Below are 15,542 nucleotides of genomic sequence, written 5' to 3'. Positions count from 1 at the left end.
ATTTCATATTAGTCCTTGGGCAGAAAATCCACCTAAGAACGTAATAATCCTGCTGGACCGAGCAAGTCGCACATCTAGTCCAGCATTATGTTCTCACAGTGGGAAGCCTGAGTCTGAGTGTGACAGTACATTCCCCACTTGTGATTCCTAGCATTTGATATTCAGCGACATAGTGCCTACAACAGCAGAGGTAGTTTGACAGCAGAGGTCAAGTTGCTAAAATTTATTGTCTGCAGGTGTCCAGTATCAGATTGCTATCTTCTGCTTCAGCTTTTCTACTTGAAATATTATCATTAAAAAACCCACCTATTTATAAGAAGTTTGGCAAACATTCAAATCACAAGAATATTTGCCACTTTGATATAAGATTTCCATGCCCCTGCTTAGTACAGCAGATTTTAGCCATAGAAAATGCAATTTCACAAGAGCTTCTATTTGTATGTGTGAGTAGTGCTGACTAATAAAACTCTCACAGTTGCAGTTGCATAGATTTTTAAATGGAAGCTATGATTTCATGAGGGACACAGGTGGCGCTGTGGGTTTAAGCCTCAGCGCCTAGGACTTGCCGATCGAAAGGTCGGCGGTTCGAATCCCTGCGGCGGGGTGCGCTCCCGCTGCTCGGTCCCAGCGCCTGCCAACCTAGCAGTTCGAAAGCACCTCCGGGTGCAAGTAGATAAATAGGGACCGCTTACCAGCGGGAAGGTAAACGGCGTTTCCATGTGCGACTCTAGCTCTGGCCAGAGCAGCGATGTCACGCTGGCCACGTGACCCGGAAGTGTCTCCGGACAGCGCTGGCCCCTGGCCTCTTAAGTGAGATGGGCGCACAACCCCAGAGTCTGTCAAGACTGGCCCGTACGGGCAGGGGTACCTTTACCTTTACCTTATGATTTCATGACTCTCATTTTGACAATATATGTGACATCATAGGTCCATTTAAAAAAAAAAATGTTATCTTTAATCACTGGTGTATGAGGCAAATTTTTGTTCCAAGTATTTTATTGTTTTTAAAAGGAAGTGTTTTAAAGGTATTAAAAGGAAAATGGAGCAGCTTATCAAAGAAAAAGACTGTTTCTATAAGAGTTAAACTACACTGTGATGTTAAACGCAACTTTGAATTTAATTCACAGGTTTTATAAAACTAAGGTGGCATCATTGGAGAAGGTGATAATGATCAGGATTGTTGTAAAGCAGAGAAAGTGAAGCTGACTCTTTCATTTGCAGATGTAGTCCTGAGGAAAATCCCTTTTCTGCAACCAGAATTTGCATTGATGGGAAATTCCCCATTTGTGCCAATGGGGGATTTTCTCCCAATGTGATTACCAGCTTCAGAGGAGGGATTTACCTCACCTACTCTCAGCACCTAGCAGCATCATAACTAGATCCTAGAGGGACCTGTCAGGAGTGAACATGGACCTCTGGTACCAAACTGTATGGGAAGCACCCATACTAGAAAAGCTAACCAACAAACTGAAAGTAGAATGGGGACAAAGAAAAGAGGATACCTTTCCTCTGGTGTAGCTTCCCTTTATTACATATACAGCCCAACAAGACAAAAACATAATCCCTCCCGCACCACCAACAAAAACAAATGACTAAATAAAGAACCTATCCACATGATACTAGCACAAAACTCCACACATACACTATGCACAAGGAGGAAGGAACACCATCCTCTTCTCTCTCCCCCCCCCCAATCTCACAACGCCTATGACAGTAGTAAAGGTAAAGGTAAAGGGACCCCTGACCATTAGGTCCAGTCATGGCCGACTCTGGGGTTGCGGCACTCATCTCGCTTTATTGGCCGAGGGAGACAGCGTACAGCTTCCGGGTCATGTAGCCAGCATGACTAAGCCGCTTCTGGCGAACCAGAGCAGCACACGGAAACGCCATTTACCTTCCCGTCGGAGCGGTACCTATTTATCTACTTGCACTTTGAGGTGCTTTCGAACTGCTAGGTTGGCAGGAACAGGGACCGAACAATGGGAGCTCACCCCGTCGCAGGGATTTGAACCGCCAACCTTCTTATTGGCAAGTCCTAGGCTCTGTGGTTTAACCCACAGCGCCACCCGCGTCCCCTATGATAGTAGTATCTCAGGCCAAATGTAACTGATCTGTAGAAAAGACTCTATGAACTGAAGACAGAGACACTATATGTACCTTGGTTATCCATGAAAATCTTTCAATAAAAAACATTTTTTTAAAAAATGCAGAGGTAGAAGGGGTTAATTTCTACCTTCCTGCTTGCTGTGATCCAGATAATTATCAGCCCTCACCCTCAGTCGATGCTATTTATATTTTAAATGCCAAGACAGCAAATCTTGTGTGGCCCTAAGTGAAAGTAGTACAGAAGGCAATCTATATAGTTTTATCAATGGAAGTCATGCTTAGCCTCACCGAAGCTTTAAAATGCGGTGAGATTTAAATGAAGAAAGCAGAATGGAAGGAAAAGGCGAAATGTGAGGAAAAGGCTACACATCCTTCACCCTAAGCTGTTGCTTTTATCAAAACTCACATTTATCCAGACCTGTGTTAGATGCAGGCTGATTATTCTATAACACGTCAGTGAAGGCCTAGCATTTTATAGAAATAAAACGTAATTGCTCAATGCAGTTGGAATCTTTGGTTTCTTCTTCTTTTGCACCTACCAGGTCACCTTCCTTTTGAGCCATTTTTGAGGCAATGTGTGCTGGTTCTGGTATTGCTTGGTCTCATGACTTGAATTATAAATGTTAAAATTAACAACACTTGCTTATTTTTTAATAGTTCCCCAACTACAATTTTAAGATGCAGAAATGATGAGCTTCATAAAATATTTGGCATATGGGAAAGCCCCATGGTCTTCTAAAACAAGGTTCACTTGGCAAATCTCTCAAGGAGTTGCACAGTCATTTGGTACAAACTACCCATTAAGATAAAGAAGGCTATCCTGCAGAATTTGGGACCTGATTTCCAAAAGATCAAAATACATTAATTTTAGTTATTCTATTCTGCAGTTCTTAAGTGTAAAGCATTATTATCCAAATGAAAAAACTTCCAATGCTCTTAGTGACTGAAATTCCTAAAAGACTTCACTGTGGGCACCTGTGCTTTGCAATTGTGTTGCTTTTTAGCTATGAAGACCAAATACAGGGGAGAGAAAAAGGCACCTGTCCTCATCTTAATCATATTTAGACAAAATCAAAATTAATCTCAAACTACAATGTTATTCTCACCTAACATTTCTGTGAAGTAATTAGCTGTCTCTTACGTACAAAGGCAGCAAAATATTGTTTTAACCTATTTATTTTTACTTCTGTGGATGTGTTGTTTGAAGTGGGAAACAGAGTCTGACAATCTGAAAGGAGTTTGTTCATTTATTTACTCTCATTAAATTTTGTAGGAGCTCTTGAGCCCATTGTGAAAGCCTCTAGGCACAATTAAAAATGGATTGCCTTTCTTACCAACAATGAAGAAAGAGACTTGACAGTTTTGCAAATAACTTCTCAACCAGAGTTAGAAACACTCTGAATAACACTTCTCTATTACTACTAGACAAGGGATTTCCTTTTGGCAAGGACTTTTGCCTTCCAGATATCGAAGAGTCAGGGGGAAAGCTACCAATATTTCCTTCCTCTAAAATTTATTTAAAGAGAGAGCTCTCAAGGGAGAGCTAGAAAATTGCAGGTCACTTGGTTTAACAACTGTCCTGTGTTATTTCAAAGAATCATATAATTGTTGGAAGGGACAATGAGGGTCATCTAGTCCAGCCCGCCAGAAAAAAAGAAATCTTTTGCCCAGCGTGGGACTTAGACCCACAACCCTGCTGACTGAGCTATTCCAGCAGGATGTGGAAAACACAATTAAAGCTAGATTTGTTATGCATGTAGAAGAATAAGCCTTTGTGAGAAAACATAGCTTCTGCAAAGGGAATTCTGCCTCACCCTGAAGAAAAATTACCTTATGTGGATTGGGGTTAGTTTGGTTAACATCATACACTTGGACCTCCAAAAAGCTTTTGCCAAAGTTTCTCACCAACAGTTCCCAAATAAATTTGGGATAATAGAATGGATCCGTATGGATGAGTACTGACCAACTGGCAACCTCATATTAAGCTATTAGAGAAGTTAAAGCTCCAAGGAAAGTAAAAAGTTTTCACAGTGTCCATTTGTGACGATCTGAAGGTCTGTGGAATGTTTATAGAGACTTCTAGGCACTCTGCACATCATGGCTGCTGCCAGCCTGAGCCAGGAAAAGAGGTGCACAGGCACAGCGGCCCCACGCACCAGCACGTCTCTTTCCCCAGCTCAGGCTAGCAGTGGCTCAGGCTGTCCTCTTTATCGCTCTTCAAGATAGGGCAATCCAAATTACAATGCAAACAAAAATCTCATGAAAGGAAAAGCTAGTAAGTTGGTTTCTTTGCTTTTCCAGAAAACAAATAACTTGCACATTTTCAAGGTGGTGCTGCTTTTACCACTAGCATGCTGTGTTTATTGAATGGTCTGCTTCATAGTAAGGAGCTCCCTAGTTAGAGGAGGCATGTAACCATACTATTTTATACTCCCTTTTGAAGTAACATTAGTGATTCCAGTGAATGTAAAGTCTCCTGCAGCATTAGAACGAACAGTCTTGTGGCACCTTAAAGACCCACAAACTGTGGCGTAAGCTTTCGTGGAATGGCACACTGGGCTTTGGTGCATGAAAGCTTAAGTCACAAAAACTTGAAGATGCCATAAAGCACTTGAAACTCATTTAAGCAGATGCACTGTGTATTATCTTTTACTCTGATACAAAGTGTTTCAGAACATAATATCATATTAGAAAATAAGGAAGGTTTCACACAGATTCCTGAAGAGTCACAGCTCCTGGGGGAAAATACCAAGGATGATTTGCCAGCCCTAAAGGATAGTTTAGTGTTGATGCTGGAAGTACAATCTGAAATGATCTGGGAAGAAAAAGTGACTAAGCCTCCTGCAGTAGTATCGGTGCTGGAAGCAATGGAACAATGTTGCGCTGGAGCTATGACGTTGGAGGAGGAGATGGAATTCATGGAAAGAGGACTCTGTGTACAACTTGGAATCATCTCAGAAGAAAAAGTGGCCGTGCCTCCTGCAATACTATTGTTTGGGCTGTGAATTAATGTCTACATAATTTGTTATGGATATTGTCTTATTATATAAACACAGCAAAGAAACTCGTGAGGAATAAAGAATAAGCACAGCATGTCTTTTTAAATCAGGAGGTAAAGTTGTGGTGTTTGACTGGAGGAAGATTAAGGTTGATTCTTACTTATGAACTTCATGGATGGGAAGGAAAAGGAATGAAACTGAGATGCCTGGATTTAACATCAGCTAGCAGAGGGAGGAATAACTGGACATTACTCTGGACTGAACACTGGATTATTATAAGGAACTTTTGCAGGCACAACTGACAGATAGTTGGAAGTCACTTTTACAAAAAATGCTCTTTCTCTTTTCTGTTATTATCTTTCTGTGTCTGCTTGGTTCTCTTTGTTCTCTTTCTTAGTTCTTGTTCTGTTTCTTTTTTATTGTATATTGAAAAGCTTTATTAAAACTTTATTATAAAAAAATAAAGAAAGGCAGTTTAATCTGTAAGTGAGGTGGTGAAAATGAATGGACAACAGCTGAATTATACTGGTGGGGGGTACGTTTTGCTGAGGTGTGTTTTGCACCAGCACAAATTATTAGGCATTGTTGCTCCTATATCTTGTAATGCATGCTTTATCCTGCAAATGGGTGCTTAAGACACTGTTACGATAATTAACTTATAAGCATCAGCAGAACTGAGGAAGAAGGAGATGATAAAGTGCTTTTGAGGCATACTCTGCAGCATTTTTTGCAAACACCCGAAAGGCACAGAAACATCTGGAATTCAAAAAATCTCTCAAACACCTAATGCAAACTGTTAGCCACCAAATAATTGATGCCATAGCATATCACTAGCATTTCTCAAATGCTTTCAAGGATACAACAATTAAAGAATCAGTAAGCCCTTTGTTTTTAAATAGCAGAGCATATTGAAATGGCTCGGTGAACAATTCAATCATTAAGTTTGTGATGGATATGCAGCCTGTCTGCAGATGTCATGCAACGTCTGGATATTCCCTGGTAGAAGGGAAGAAATCAGTGGTCTTGTTACATCTTGTTACATGTGGTACCACTGATGTGGTGGAATGCAGTCATGCAGTCCTGGAAGCAAAATTAAGGTTGCTAGGTAGGAGGTTGAAAACCAAGACCTTCAATGTAGCTTTCTCTGAAATGCTACCTGATGAAAAGGCAGAGCCAGCTAGACAAGCACAGCTGGGGAGTCTTAATGGGCAGATGAGACAGTTGTGTCAGAAGGAGAAGTTTGAATATGTTAGGGCAACGTGATGGAACAAGCCAGGCCTGTATGAAAGGGATGGGCTCCACTTGAACCAGAATGGAACCAGATTTTTGGTGCTTAAACTCAAAATGGCAGAGCAGCTTTTAACCTGATATTGAGGTAGAGTCTACAGGAGCTCAGAAACATCTCAGTTCATGGTAAATCATACGTAAGGGATGAGGGTAAAAATGTCCACATGAAAGTGCAGAGGGGCCAAAGCAGTGCAGAAGAAAGAGCATGTGCCTAAGATATTTGGAGAGAGACCTAAACCAACATGGGATAGCAGGGTTGTTGCTTTTTTAATCATTATTCCCAAGTCATTCTGAATTTACCTTGTTTTTTAAAGAGATTGCTGCATACTATATTCTTCATGGAGCGCACTTTATGATTCTGTAGAGATTTTGGTGGAATGCAAGTATAAAATTCATATAAGAGCTGGCTGCAAAAGATAGAAAAATGAAATCATTAGATTAGATTAATATGTTATATTTAAAAAAAGAATCTGATGAAACATATGGAGGTCTTCCAAACAGTTAAACTTGCTAGTGTTTGCCATAGATATTTTAACTGACACAACAGAGCAACTGTTATTTTCCTGCTTATTTTATATCTGGTAATGAGAAGCCTATGTTTTGTAGACACATTGCTTATGTCAACTTAGGCTGTTTCTGAAATCAGAAATGACTTCAGTTCCAGAATAAGAGTTTGCAGCAGCAATGCATCAAGTGTGAATTTACTTAACTAACCCAATACCAGCATAGTCCTGCCAAAGGTATAGTGCCACCTAGATGACACTGAATTCTGAATGTTAGCTCACCTAAGTAACCTGACATCAAACACTGTTTCCACATCTTGGAGAACAGAAGGAATATACTTCAAGGCAGCCACCTGAATGAAAGAAATATAAAATACTTGATCATTTTGTTGCATGTTTCATAAACACCTGTAAACTAAAGGCCATCATACCCGGGAAAACCCACGTTTTACCTCTAAATGAGAGCAAATGGCAATCCTTGGAAAACCTAATTGCTGCTTGCTCTGATTCAGCTGTAAAACACTGGTATTTCTGAGAAGAGTGCCAGGACCACCCCCACCCCTCCAAAAAAACCACCACTGCTCAAACATGCAGTTTTAAAGCACGAACCTGTGCCTAGAAATGCAACAGAAAGGGAAGTCCGGATGAGCCTCAAGTATCATCACAACTTAAGGATACATGGGGGTAGCCTAATAAATGGGACCCTGAGCTCCTGGTAAGAAGCATTTAGATCAATGAAGAAAAACAAATGGAAATAAAATAATAAACTTATTTTCTCCTGACTCTCCACTACGAAAGAAGTACACACATTACACAACCATACACTCCCACAGAACCAACCTGAAGTAAACCAACTGCATTTGCTTTCGCTCAGTAATACCTAGGCTTATATTTTAGACTGGAAAAGGCATTATGGTAAGTTAGGTTTCTGGACACATTACCCATGCACATAGATGCTGCATATTTATGAGATGACATACACACACACTATTCCCACCACAGTATTAATATTTTAGCTGATTCCATCACAACAAATTTGTGAATGTGAAAGATACATGATGATAATTATGGCAGATACATTCCGGTTTGTTAATAAGAAAGCAAGTCCCTGCGCTATCCTTACTCTCAGGGGAGCAGTAGACACATTGAGGCTCAAAAAGATGGCCCCAAAGAAATGGCAATAAAAGCTCAGTTCAATTTTTATTCAAGTCTTTATTACACAAAACTTCAAACAGAGAGGCATGTGCAAAGTGCTGCTTGTTGTTTCCACGTGCTACCACACACACAAACACACAGGCAAATGGTACATCACATGTCCTAAAGAACACCACACTTCTATGTTTCTCAAGGGCAAACCCATTAAGTATGGCACACTCTGGCAAAGACAATGTTGCTGTTAACAATGGTACAAAGCTTGCTATTCAGGTTCACCATACTCCAACAAACAGAGATAACAAAAGTGTCACTTCTAATTTTTTCACAGTTATTTCAACTGTCTTTTAAAAGCAATGTGCCAACTCATTCCATTCCTTTTGGGTAACAGTCGCCACAAAATGCTACTTGCAACATATAGCTTTGCATGTACTGTACTATTGTGTACCGTTTTTGAGGGGGGAGGGTAAAAGGAAACAGAATTATTCATTTTATTACATTTTTATCTCATCCTTCTTTCAAGTAACTTAGGGCTGTGTGCATGGTGTATCCCAACCACCACTTTGTGACAATTTTAGGTCTGTACAGGCAATAATTCTGGGGGCAGACTGAAGCAAAGCCTGCTCCACTCTTCTCTGCTCCCAAGTCCCACCCCCCATGGACTGGCCTGATTGGCCAGAACTCAAAATTGAGACTGGTGGGAAACCCTACCCTCTTCCATGGCCAGCATAGGGATTTTCCAACTTCCGGCCACCCTGTCCAGCGTTGTTTTCAGGGAGGTCAGGAACAGTCGCAACAGGACTTCCGGGTTGGTGCCTCCAGTAATGGCGGAATTCCTCTGATCGGGAGGAATTTGCCCCGTAGGAATTTGGGTCTGGCCGTCACGGCGAAGGCAGAGACCCGCAAAAAATCACAGGCAGGGGAAGCCTGTGAGTGTGGGATTCGGCGGGCACCTTTTGCGCCTCCCCTACTCGTGGGGAAACCCGGTTTCGGGGGTCTGAAGCAACGTGGGGTGAGCGGCGCGGTGCTTCGAATCGTCTGCTTCTTCCATGGAGCGAAGCCGCATAGCTGTTGCCGGAGAGCGCTGACTTTTTCCTGTGGACAATTTGATTTTAAAGTAATTACCCGTGAGTAGAGCTGAAGCGGGAGAATTGGATTTCTAAAAGTTTAATTTGGTATCGTAACGGGGAGGTTCAATACAGGAAGTCCACCTTCCCCTTTTGTAAATAGACTGAAGCATTGAGGCTGCAAGCTGAAGCCTTGGAAAGCCTACTGTAAAGGACTAAATTTCCATCGGTAAAGAACATTAAACCCCCCCTTGGAGGCAGGAGAAGAGGGAAGTTGTGAACGGAATATGCCTGCGGGAGAGAGTGAAGAGAGTTAAAATACCGCCACTCAGATGGATCTGGGTCAAGAAGAGTTTAAAACTGTGAGGCCCTTCAGATTTGGAAGAGGAGGGAAAAAAGAGAAGAACAGAATAAGAGACTGTTGGCACTACCAGAAGAACCTAGAAGTACAACAGCCAAGAGTGGAAATTTTTAAAGACATCCCGAAATACCTTTTGGATCTTAGGTCTAACTATGGAGATTTGGTTGCCCTGCTGAGAAGGAATAAAATCATCTTTAGGTGGGAGTTTCCCCAAGGTCTATTCTTCAGCTTTAAAGGAAGGAAAATAAAAATAAGTTCAGTAGAAGACAAAGTAAAGTTTTTGTATAAATACGAAGAAGATCTGCAGAAGGGACTGGAAAAGAGCTAAGAGCATCAGACAGAAGATCACCAGGTTGATGGACTATATGGAATTGGCGGAAATGACTGGCAGAATCTGAGACCAGGGAGAAGAGTTGGTGGAAGAAGATTGGAAAAAAGTTTAAAGACTATTTATAGAAATATTGTAAAATTAATGAATGTTAGAAAAATGTTGGAATGAAGTTATATGGCTTTAGTAGAAATGTTATAAGGAATTAGGTATAAACAGATTATTAGAGTATTAAAGGAAAAATAAGGTTAGAATATGTTAAGATAATTATAGGACAGAAAATAGAGGAAGATGGAAAGGAATTGCTGAAACAATTAATAGAAGTAGAATACAAAAAGGGAGGTGTGAGGAGGTCGTTGAAACAAGTGAATGAAAGATAAGATACTGAAATTGTATGATGTGTGCTAAACTGTTTTTGTTTTGTTTAGTTTATTGTGTTAGTGTTGTGTAATCTTTTTATATTGTATTGTATTGTCTTTTCTTCTTTTTTCTTTCCTTTTTTGTAGTGTTTAAAAGTAATAAATATTATTTTTTTTTAAAAAAAGGAACAGTCGCAACAGGCTGCAACTGCAGCGCACCACAGGACTGGGTAAGCAACCATTCTTGGAATAATCAAAGCACACTGGCAGTGGATAGCCCTGTGCCTGCTAACCCACCAACAATCGCAATACATGGATTGACTCTTCTGCACGTAGGCTGTTTATGTACAACTTGCACAAACATAAGCTCTGTCCACAGATTCAGTACTGTGAAAAAAATACCGAATGAAGTTCACACAGATTAGACACATTCCCAGGGCTGGATTAACCATGAAGCAAAATAAGCAAGTGCTTAGGACATCAAGGGAACAGGAGCACCACAGAAATTTTTCATTGCCAGATTTTTAACATTAATGGTCACAAATTGCTCCACTGAGTGTTCATTTTCTCACTTGAAGTATGTTAAAAATCCCAACAGAACAATTATGCAACAAGGCGGGCTGGCTACCTTATTTCTACTAAGTATAGAAGTAGATGTGTTGCGTAAGATTAGTTTTGGGGATGTGATCAAAGACTTTGCAATTAGAAAAAGTAGGCGAATTTTTTAAAAAAGTATAAAGTGGAAGTATACAAAAATAAACATTATTTTCCATCTTACTATAGGTTTTGCAAAATTTAAAAATATTTTATGGTTTATTATTGTGTGTGTGTGTGTGTGTGTGTGTGTGCGTGCGTGTGTGTGTGTGTGTGTGTATGGCACCAAAATCTTTTAAGTGCTTATGACGTCTACAGGTGTTAATGTGGCCCTGCATGTTCCTTCCTCCATTTGGTAATTATCCTCAGATCTCTCTTTCACACTAGGTTCATGTGACATAGGTTTGGCTGTGAGAAATTCAGCCAAGGATACCCAGGGAATCTTACGAATGAGAAGGAATTTGAATTTGGCTGACTAGCCATTACGCTGTACTGGTTCTACTAAAAGGCCAAAACATTTCTATCTATTTAATTTATTTATTCTATTCCATAAAATTAATATACTGCTTGATTGTAAAAACAAACAAACCTGAAACTGGTTTACCAAAACAATAAAATATATCAGTAAAATAATAAAATTATCAGTAAAAACAGCTATTTAAAATATCTCAAAAACAAATAAGCAATAAACTAAAAACAAATTCAAATCAACATTACACATATCTGAGTAGGCTTGTCTAAACAAACATGTTTTTGGCAGTCACCAAAAAGTACAGTGAAGGAGCCTGCCTGATATCAATAAGCAAGGAGTTCCAAAGTGTAGGTGCTGCCACATTAAAATACAGTGGTACTGTCAGGGAACTGCCATCGGAGCTCCAAGTGGTGGAGGGGCTCCAGGATGCTGGGAGACCCTCGGATGCTGAGGAGGGAACCAGCAGGGGGAGAGGGGAAGTTTCAGCAGAAACAGAGTCGGAGGAACAGCTCCGAGACGCTTCCAGTGAGAACAGCGGGGAGAGCTCAGGACCTCCTCTTGGGACGCCCACTTTGCGCAGGAAGCTGTCACGTAGAGAATCTAGGCGTAGAGTTTCTGTCAAAGAACTCTTATGTTGGAAGAAATTCCGGAAACGCCCACTGACGGATTCTGCCAGCGATTAAGGCAGCCATGCACCGAGGGCTGCGTGGAGAGGGACAGTTTTGAAACTGATTAATAAACTCTAAGAGTGCAAGCGCTTACACACAAGTAGCCCCATAGTTCATCACACATACGCTTCAGGTTACAGACTCCGCTAACCCAGAAATAGTGCTTCAGGTTAAGAACTTTGCTTCAGGATGAGAACAGAAATCATGCTCCGGTGGCGCGGCAGCAGCAAGAGGCCCCATTAGCTAAAGTGGAGCTTCAGGTTAAGAATAGTTTCAGGTTAAGTACGGACCTCCGGAACGAATTAAGTACATAACCAGAGGTACCACTGTATAGATTTCTTATGAATAGCAAACAGCCAGGTGGGGGGGGGGGAGTTACATATCTGAAGTTAACAGACATGTACATGGACATTGTCATCATGTGGTCCTAAGCATTAGCTTGCTTAAAAGGAACGAAATGTTCACAGATATTCACTGGGGTTATTTAAACAAAAACATTTTTTTTTTAATCATTTGTCTCTAGAAGTGAATAGCCCCTTTAATTGCAAGCAGGGAGGCTTAAGAAACTTAAAAAGCAGGCCACCTAAATATGACTGTTCCTTCAGTAAAATCCCTTCCCACTCTCCTCAAACAAAAAATTAATTTGAAAGGCATTTCTTGTAGCCTTACTTGATTCTCCAAGATTGATTGTTTTTAAAGTGCCTATTTGTAAGGCAGTTTCTTCAGAGCAAGATAATACAGAGATTTGGAGGTGGGGAAGAATAGTAAGAGGGTTATTTTTTAAAAAATCATTACATTTTCTGGTTTCTATAAGAAAAGTATTCCAAGCAAAGGTGGGGGGGGGGGATACTTAGGAAGTTTGAGGGGGAGACTTCTCCACCCAAATTCAAGTGAGGCAACTAAAAATATTCCTGCAAATTCGCTCAGGATCGTAAGCTTAGTTTTATGATCAAAGTGCTCAGCTGCTCTCATTTATACTCAGTCCATGTACACACTGCCGTGGCATTTCCATTTTAGTGCCTATCTTTTCCAACATACTTGGCACCTTATCTTTCCCTGCTGCTGAAGTCTGACTTAAAACATGGCATTTCCTTTCCTTGTGGTTTCCGCTTCTCCCATGTTGTTACTGAAATATTCATTTGCTGACCATAATTTATGATATTTGGACATGTTTAGGGCGTTTCTGCCTCCTGGACAGCTACGTGTTTAAAATCATCTCTGTGTGAGCTATCAGTTATTTCCCTAGACTACAAAGCCCAAATGAAATCAGGTGCTTGAGGAAAACATATTTGCTTTGCTTAACAATCACACCACAAAGCAAAACGAAACAAACAAACAAACAAAACCCAACTTTTATTCTTCTGAGCAGAGGATTAAGAGGATAATTCTCTATATATATGTATGACACATTTTCATATGCTGACCTTCAACTATTATCAACAACAATAGTCCTTATCTTCCTGGTTCATATTTTTTTAAAACAACAACAACAACAACAACTGTAAAATGCCATGCTTAAATTACTTTTAGCAGCCTAAAGTCCACGGAATGTAAGCTTCTTCATCCATATTTGGTCTCACTTTCCCAGTTTATCACTACCTATTCCAACCTGCAGATCTTTAGCATTGAAACTAAATAGAAGGATTCAAAGTGCAATTGATTATTTTTTGCTCTAATACTCAGCTGTGCTACTTCACAGGAAGATTGATCGTCCAGCCCTTAGTAGTGGGATTACATTAGCTATAAGATTTCACAGTGCTATCACAAATCTAAATAACACCCTGGCCTCAAAATAATAAATAAATTTGAATATATCTCCAAGAAAGGCTTCTGCAAATACCCAAATGGAATTTAGATCTTGTGCTAGCCTACCGGGCACCTCGATATTTATTAGTGCTGTGCACCAATGCACAGGATTCAATCAGCTGGGACACAAGGGTTATGGGTTTGAGCCCCCGCTTTGGGCAAATGATTCCTGCATTGCAGGGGGCTGGACTAGATGACCTTTGTGGTTTCTTTCAACTCTACAATTCTATTATTCAAATATTGACTCAATATTCAATATTTCAGTATTTATTTATTTATTTTAAAAAATCTATTTCCCAGCATTTTTCGTATGGGTAAAGCTAGTCACATAGGCACAAATTCTGTCAGAAAGCCCTAAACATTTGGCATGATTTCATATGATTGCAGGAGTCCCCATGCAGTGCTACCCACATTGTTACTGTAACAGTGAAAGGGCACTCTGGGCAGACCAATAACAATGTATTCTACTTCTAAGCAGCTGTTTAGAATAGATTATTTGGTCCTAAAGAACTTTCAGTGTTAAAATAAGCATACAAACAACATGCACACACACACACAAGTTTCTGAGAGCTCTTGAGAAATCCTATACTTCCATTAAAGGGAGGGAAGGAAAAAGAGATTGAACTCCCCAAAGCTGTCTATCTACATTTGTACTTCCATGTGCTCTAATCCAGGGCAAGACAGGTAAAGCAGGCAAACCTGTGGTATAAGGGCTGTTTTTTCTTGACTTCTCATCAGGTTGTTGATTGATTCAAAAAGCCTCCTCATTGCTTCTTCAAATTCTGTCACTTCTTTGCCTTCATACAGCCTGAGAGAAAACATATTCTCATTAAGAAGTGTAACTCCCTAACAAAACAAAAAATTGAAATCACTGGATTGTTATTATCAGACAGATACATCGGTATGTACCTAAAATGACTAACCTAATGTTATTGTTCCAATTCATGCACACAGCACATAAAAACATACTTATTTATTTCTCCACTCCCACCCCAAGTTAATAGCCTTTACAGAAAAAATACTTGAGGCTGTCTTTGGAAGACAACTCGGACATTGTAGTATGCATTGCAGTAATCCAGTCTGGAAGTTGCTAGAGCATGAAGTAACATGGTTGAGTCATCTCCATCCAAAATGGCCTGTAGCTAGTGAACCAGCCATAGCTGGAAATAGGCACTCCTAGCTACCTGGGCCTCAAATGACAATGTTGGATCCAGGAGTACCCTGAAGCTATGGAGCTGTTCCTTCCAGGGGAGTGCAACCCAGTTCAGAACAGGCTATCTCCCCATGTCCTGCACCTGAGAACTTGGAAAACATATACAGACATCATCGGGACCCATGCAACTACTAAGAACTAAGACGTAATAAAAATCTACTACTAGCACTATTAGCAGGAGCAATCTAGATTAATTCAGGACTATAGTTTTAGGAAATCCCAGACAATGGTAGCCCTATATTTTTAAAACACAAACACATCACTGCTACTTAGATTACTAAACTTCTAACTGTCCCAGCATTTGGATGCCACTTATTCTATTCAGATGAATAATGCTGTAGCCTGTACTATACAAGTCTGTAGCACAAAACCCTCAAATTCCTTCTCATCGGTTTCTTGTAGCACAATTAAAGCACCCAATGCTATTCATAATTGTTTCCTGAGTAACTCCATCACTATCCAATTCTGTGTCAAATCGAGATATTAAGAAAACCAGACAGCAAATGTGAATTAGATTACCAGCCAGCATGAATTAATATTATATCCCAGCAGTATTTATAAAAGACGAAAGCAGGATTTAGCCATTCATCATCTGGTTGTATTATACCTTTATTAAATCAAATATCA

At 40.2% G+C, this 15,542-nt stretch overlaps 1 protein-coding gene across 4 annotated transcripts in view; it reads right to left on the bottom strand.

Moving 5' to 3' along the window:
• Positions 1 to 15,542, bottom strand: part of DOCK2 (dedicator of cytokinesis 2) — a 246,372-nt gene that overhangs the window by 182,510 nt on the left and 48,320 nt on the right. For all 4 annotated transcript variants that reach the window (XM_079964756.1, XM_079964759.1, XM_079964757.1 and 1 more), the window contains 3 exons: positions 14,402 to 14,510; positions 7,178 to 7,248; positions 6,693 to 6,799 (listed from right to left, as the gene is read on the bottom strand). In XM_079964756.1, the coding sequence (XP_079820882.1) occupies positions 6,693 to 6,799; positions 7,178 to 7,248; positions 14,402 to 14,510 (287 nt within the window). The remainder of the gene's footprint in view (positions 1 to 6,692; positions 6,800 to 7,177; positions 7,249 to 14,401; positions 14,511 to 15,542) is intronic.

This window comes from Podarcis cretensis, assembly GCF_951804945.1.
Source record: "Podarcis cretensis genome assembly, chromosome: 2".
In the NCBI taxonomy this organism is placed as follows: Eukaryota; Metazoa; Chordata; class Lepidosauria; order Squamata; family Lacertidae; genus Podarcis; species Podarcis cretensis.
This window is presented reverse-complemented; position numbering and strand designations above follow the sequence as displayed.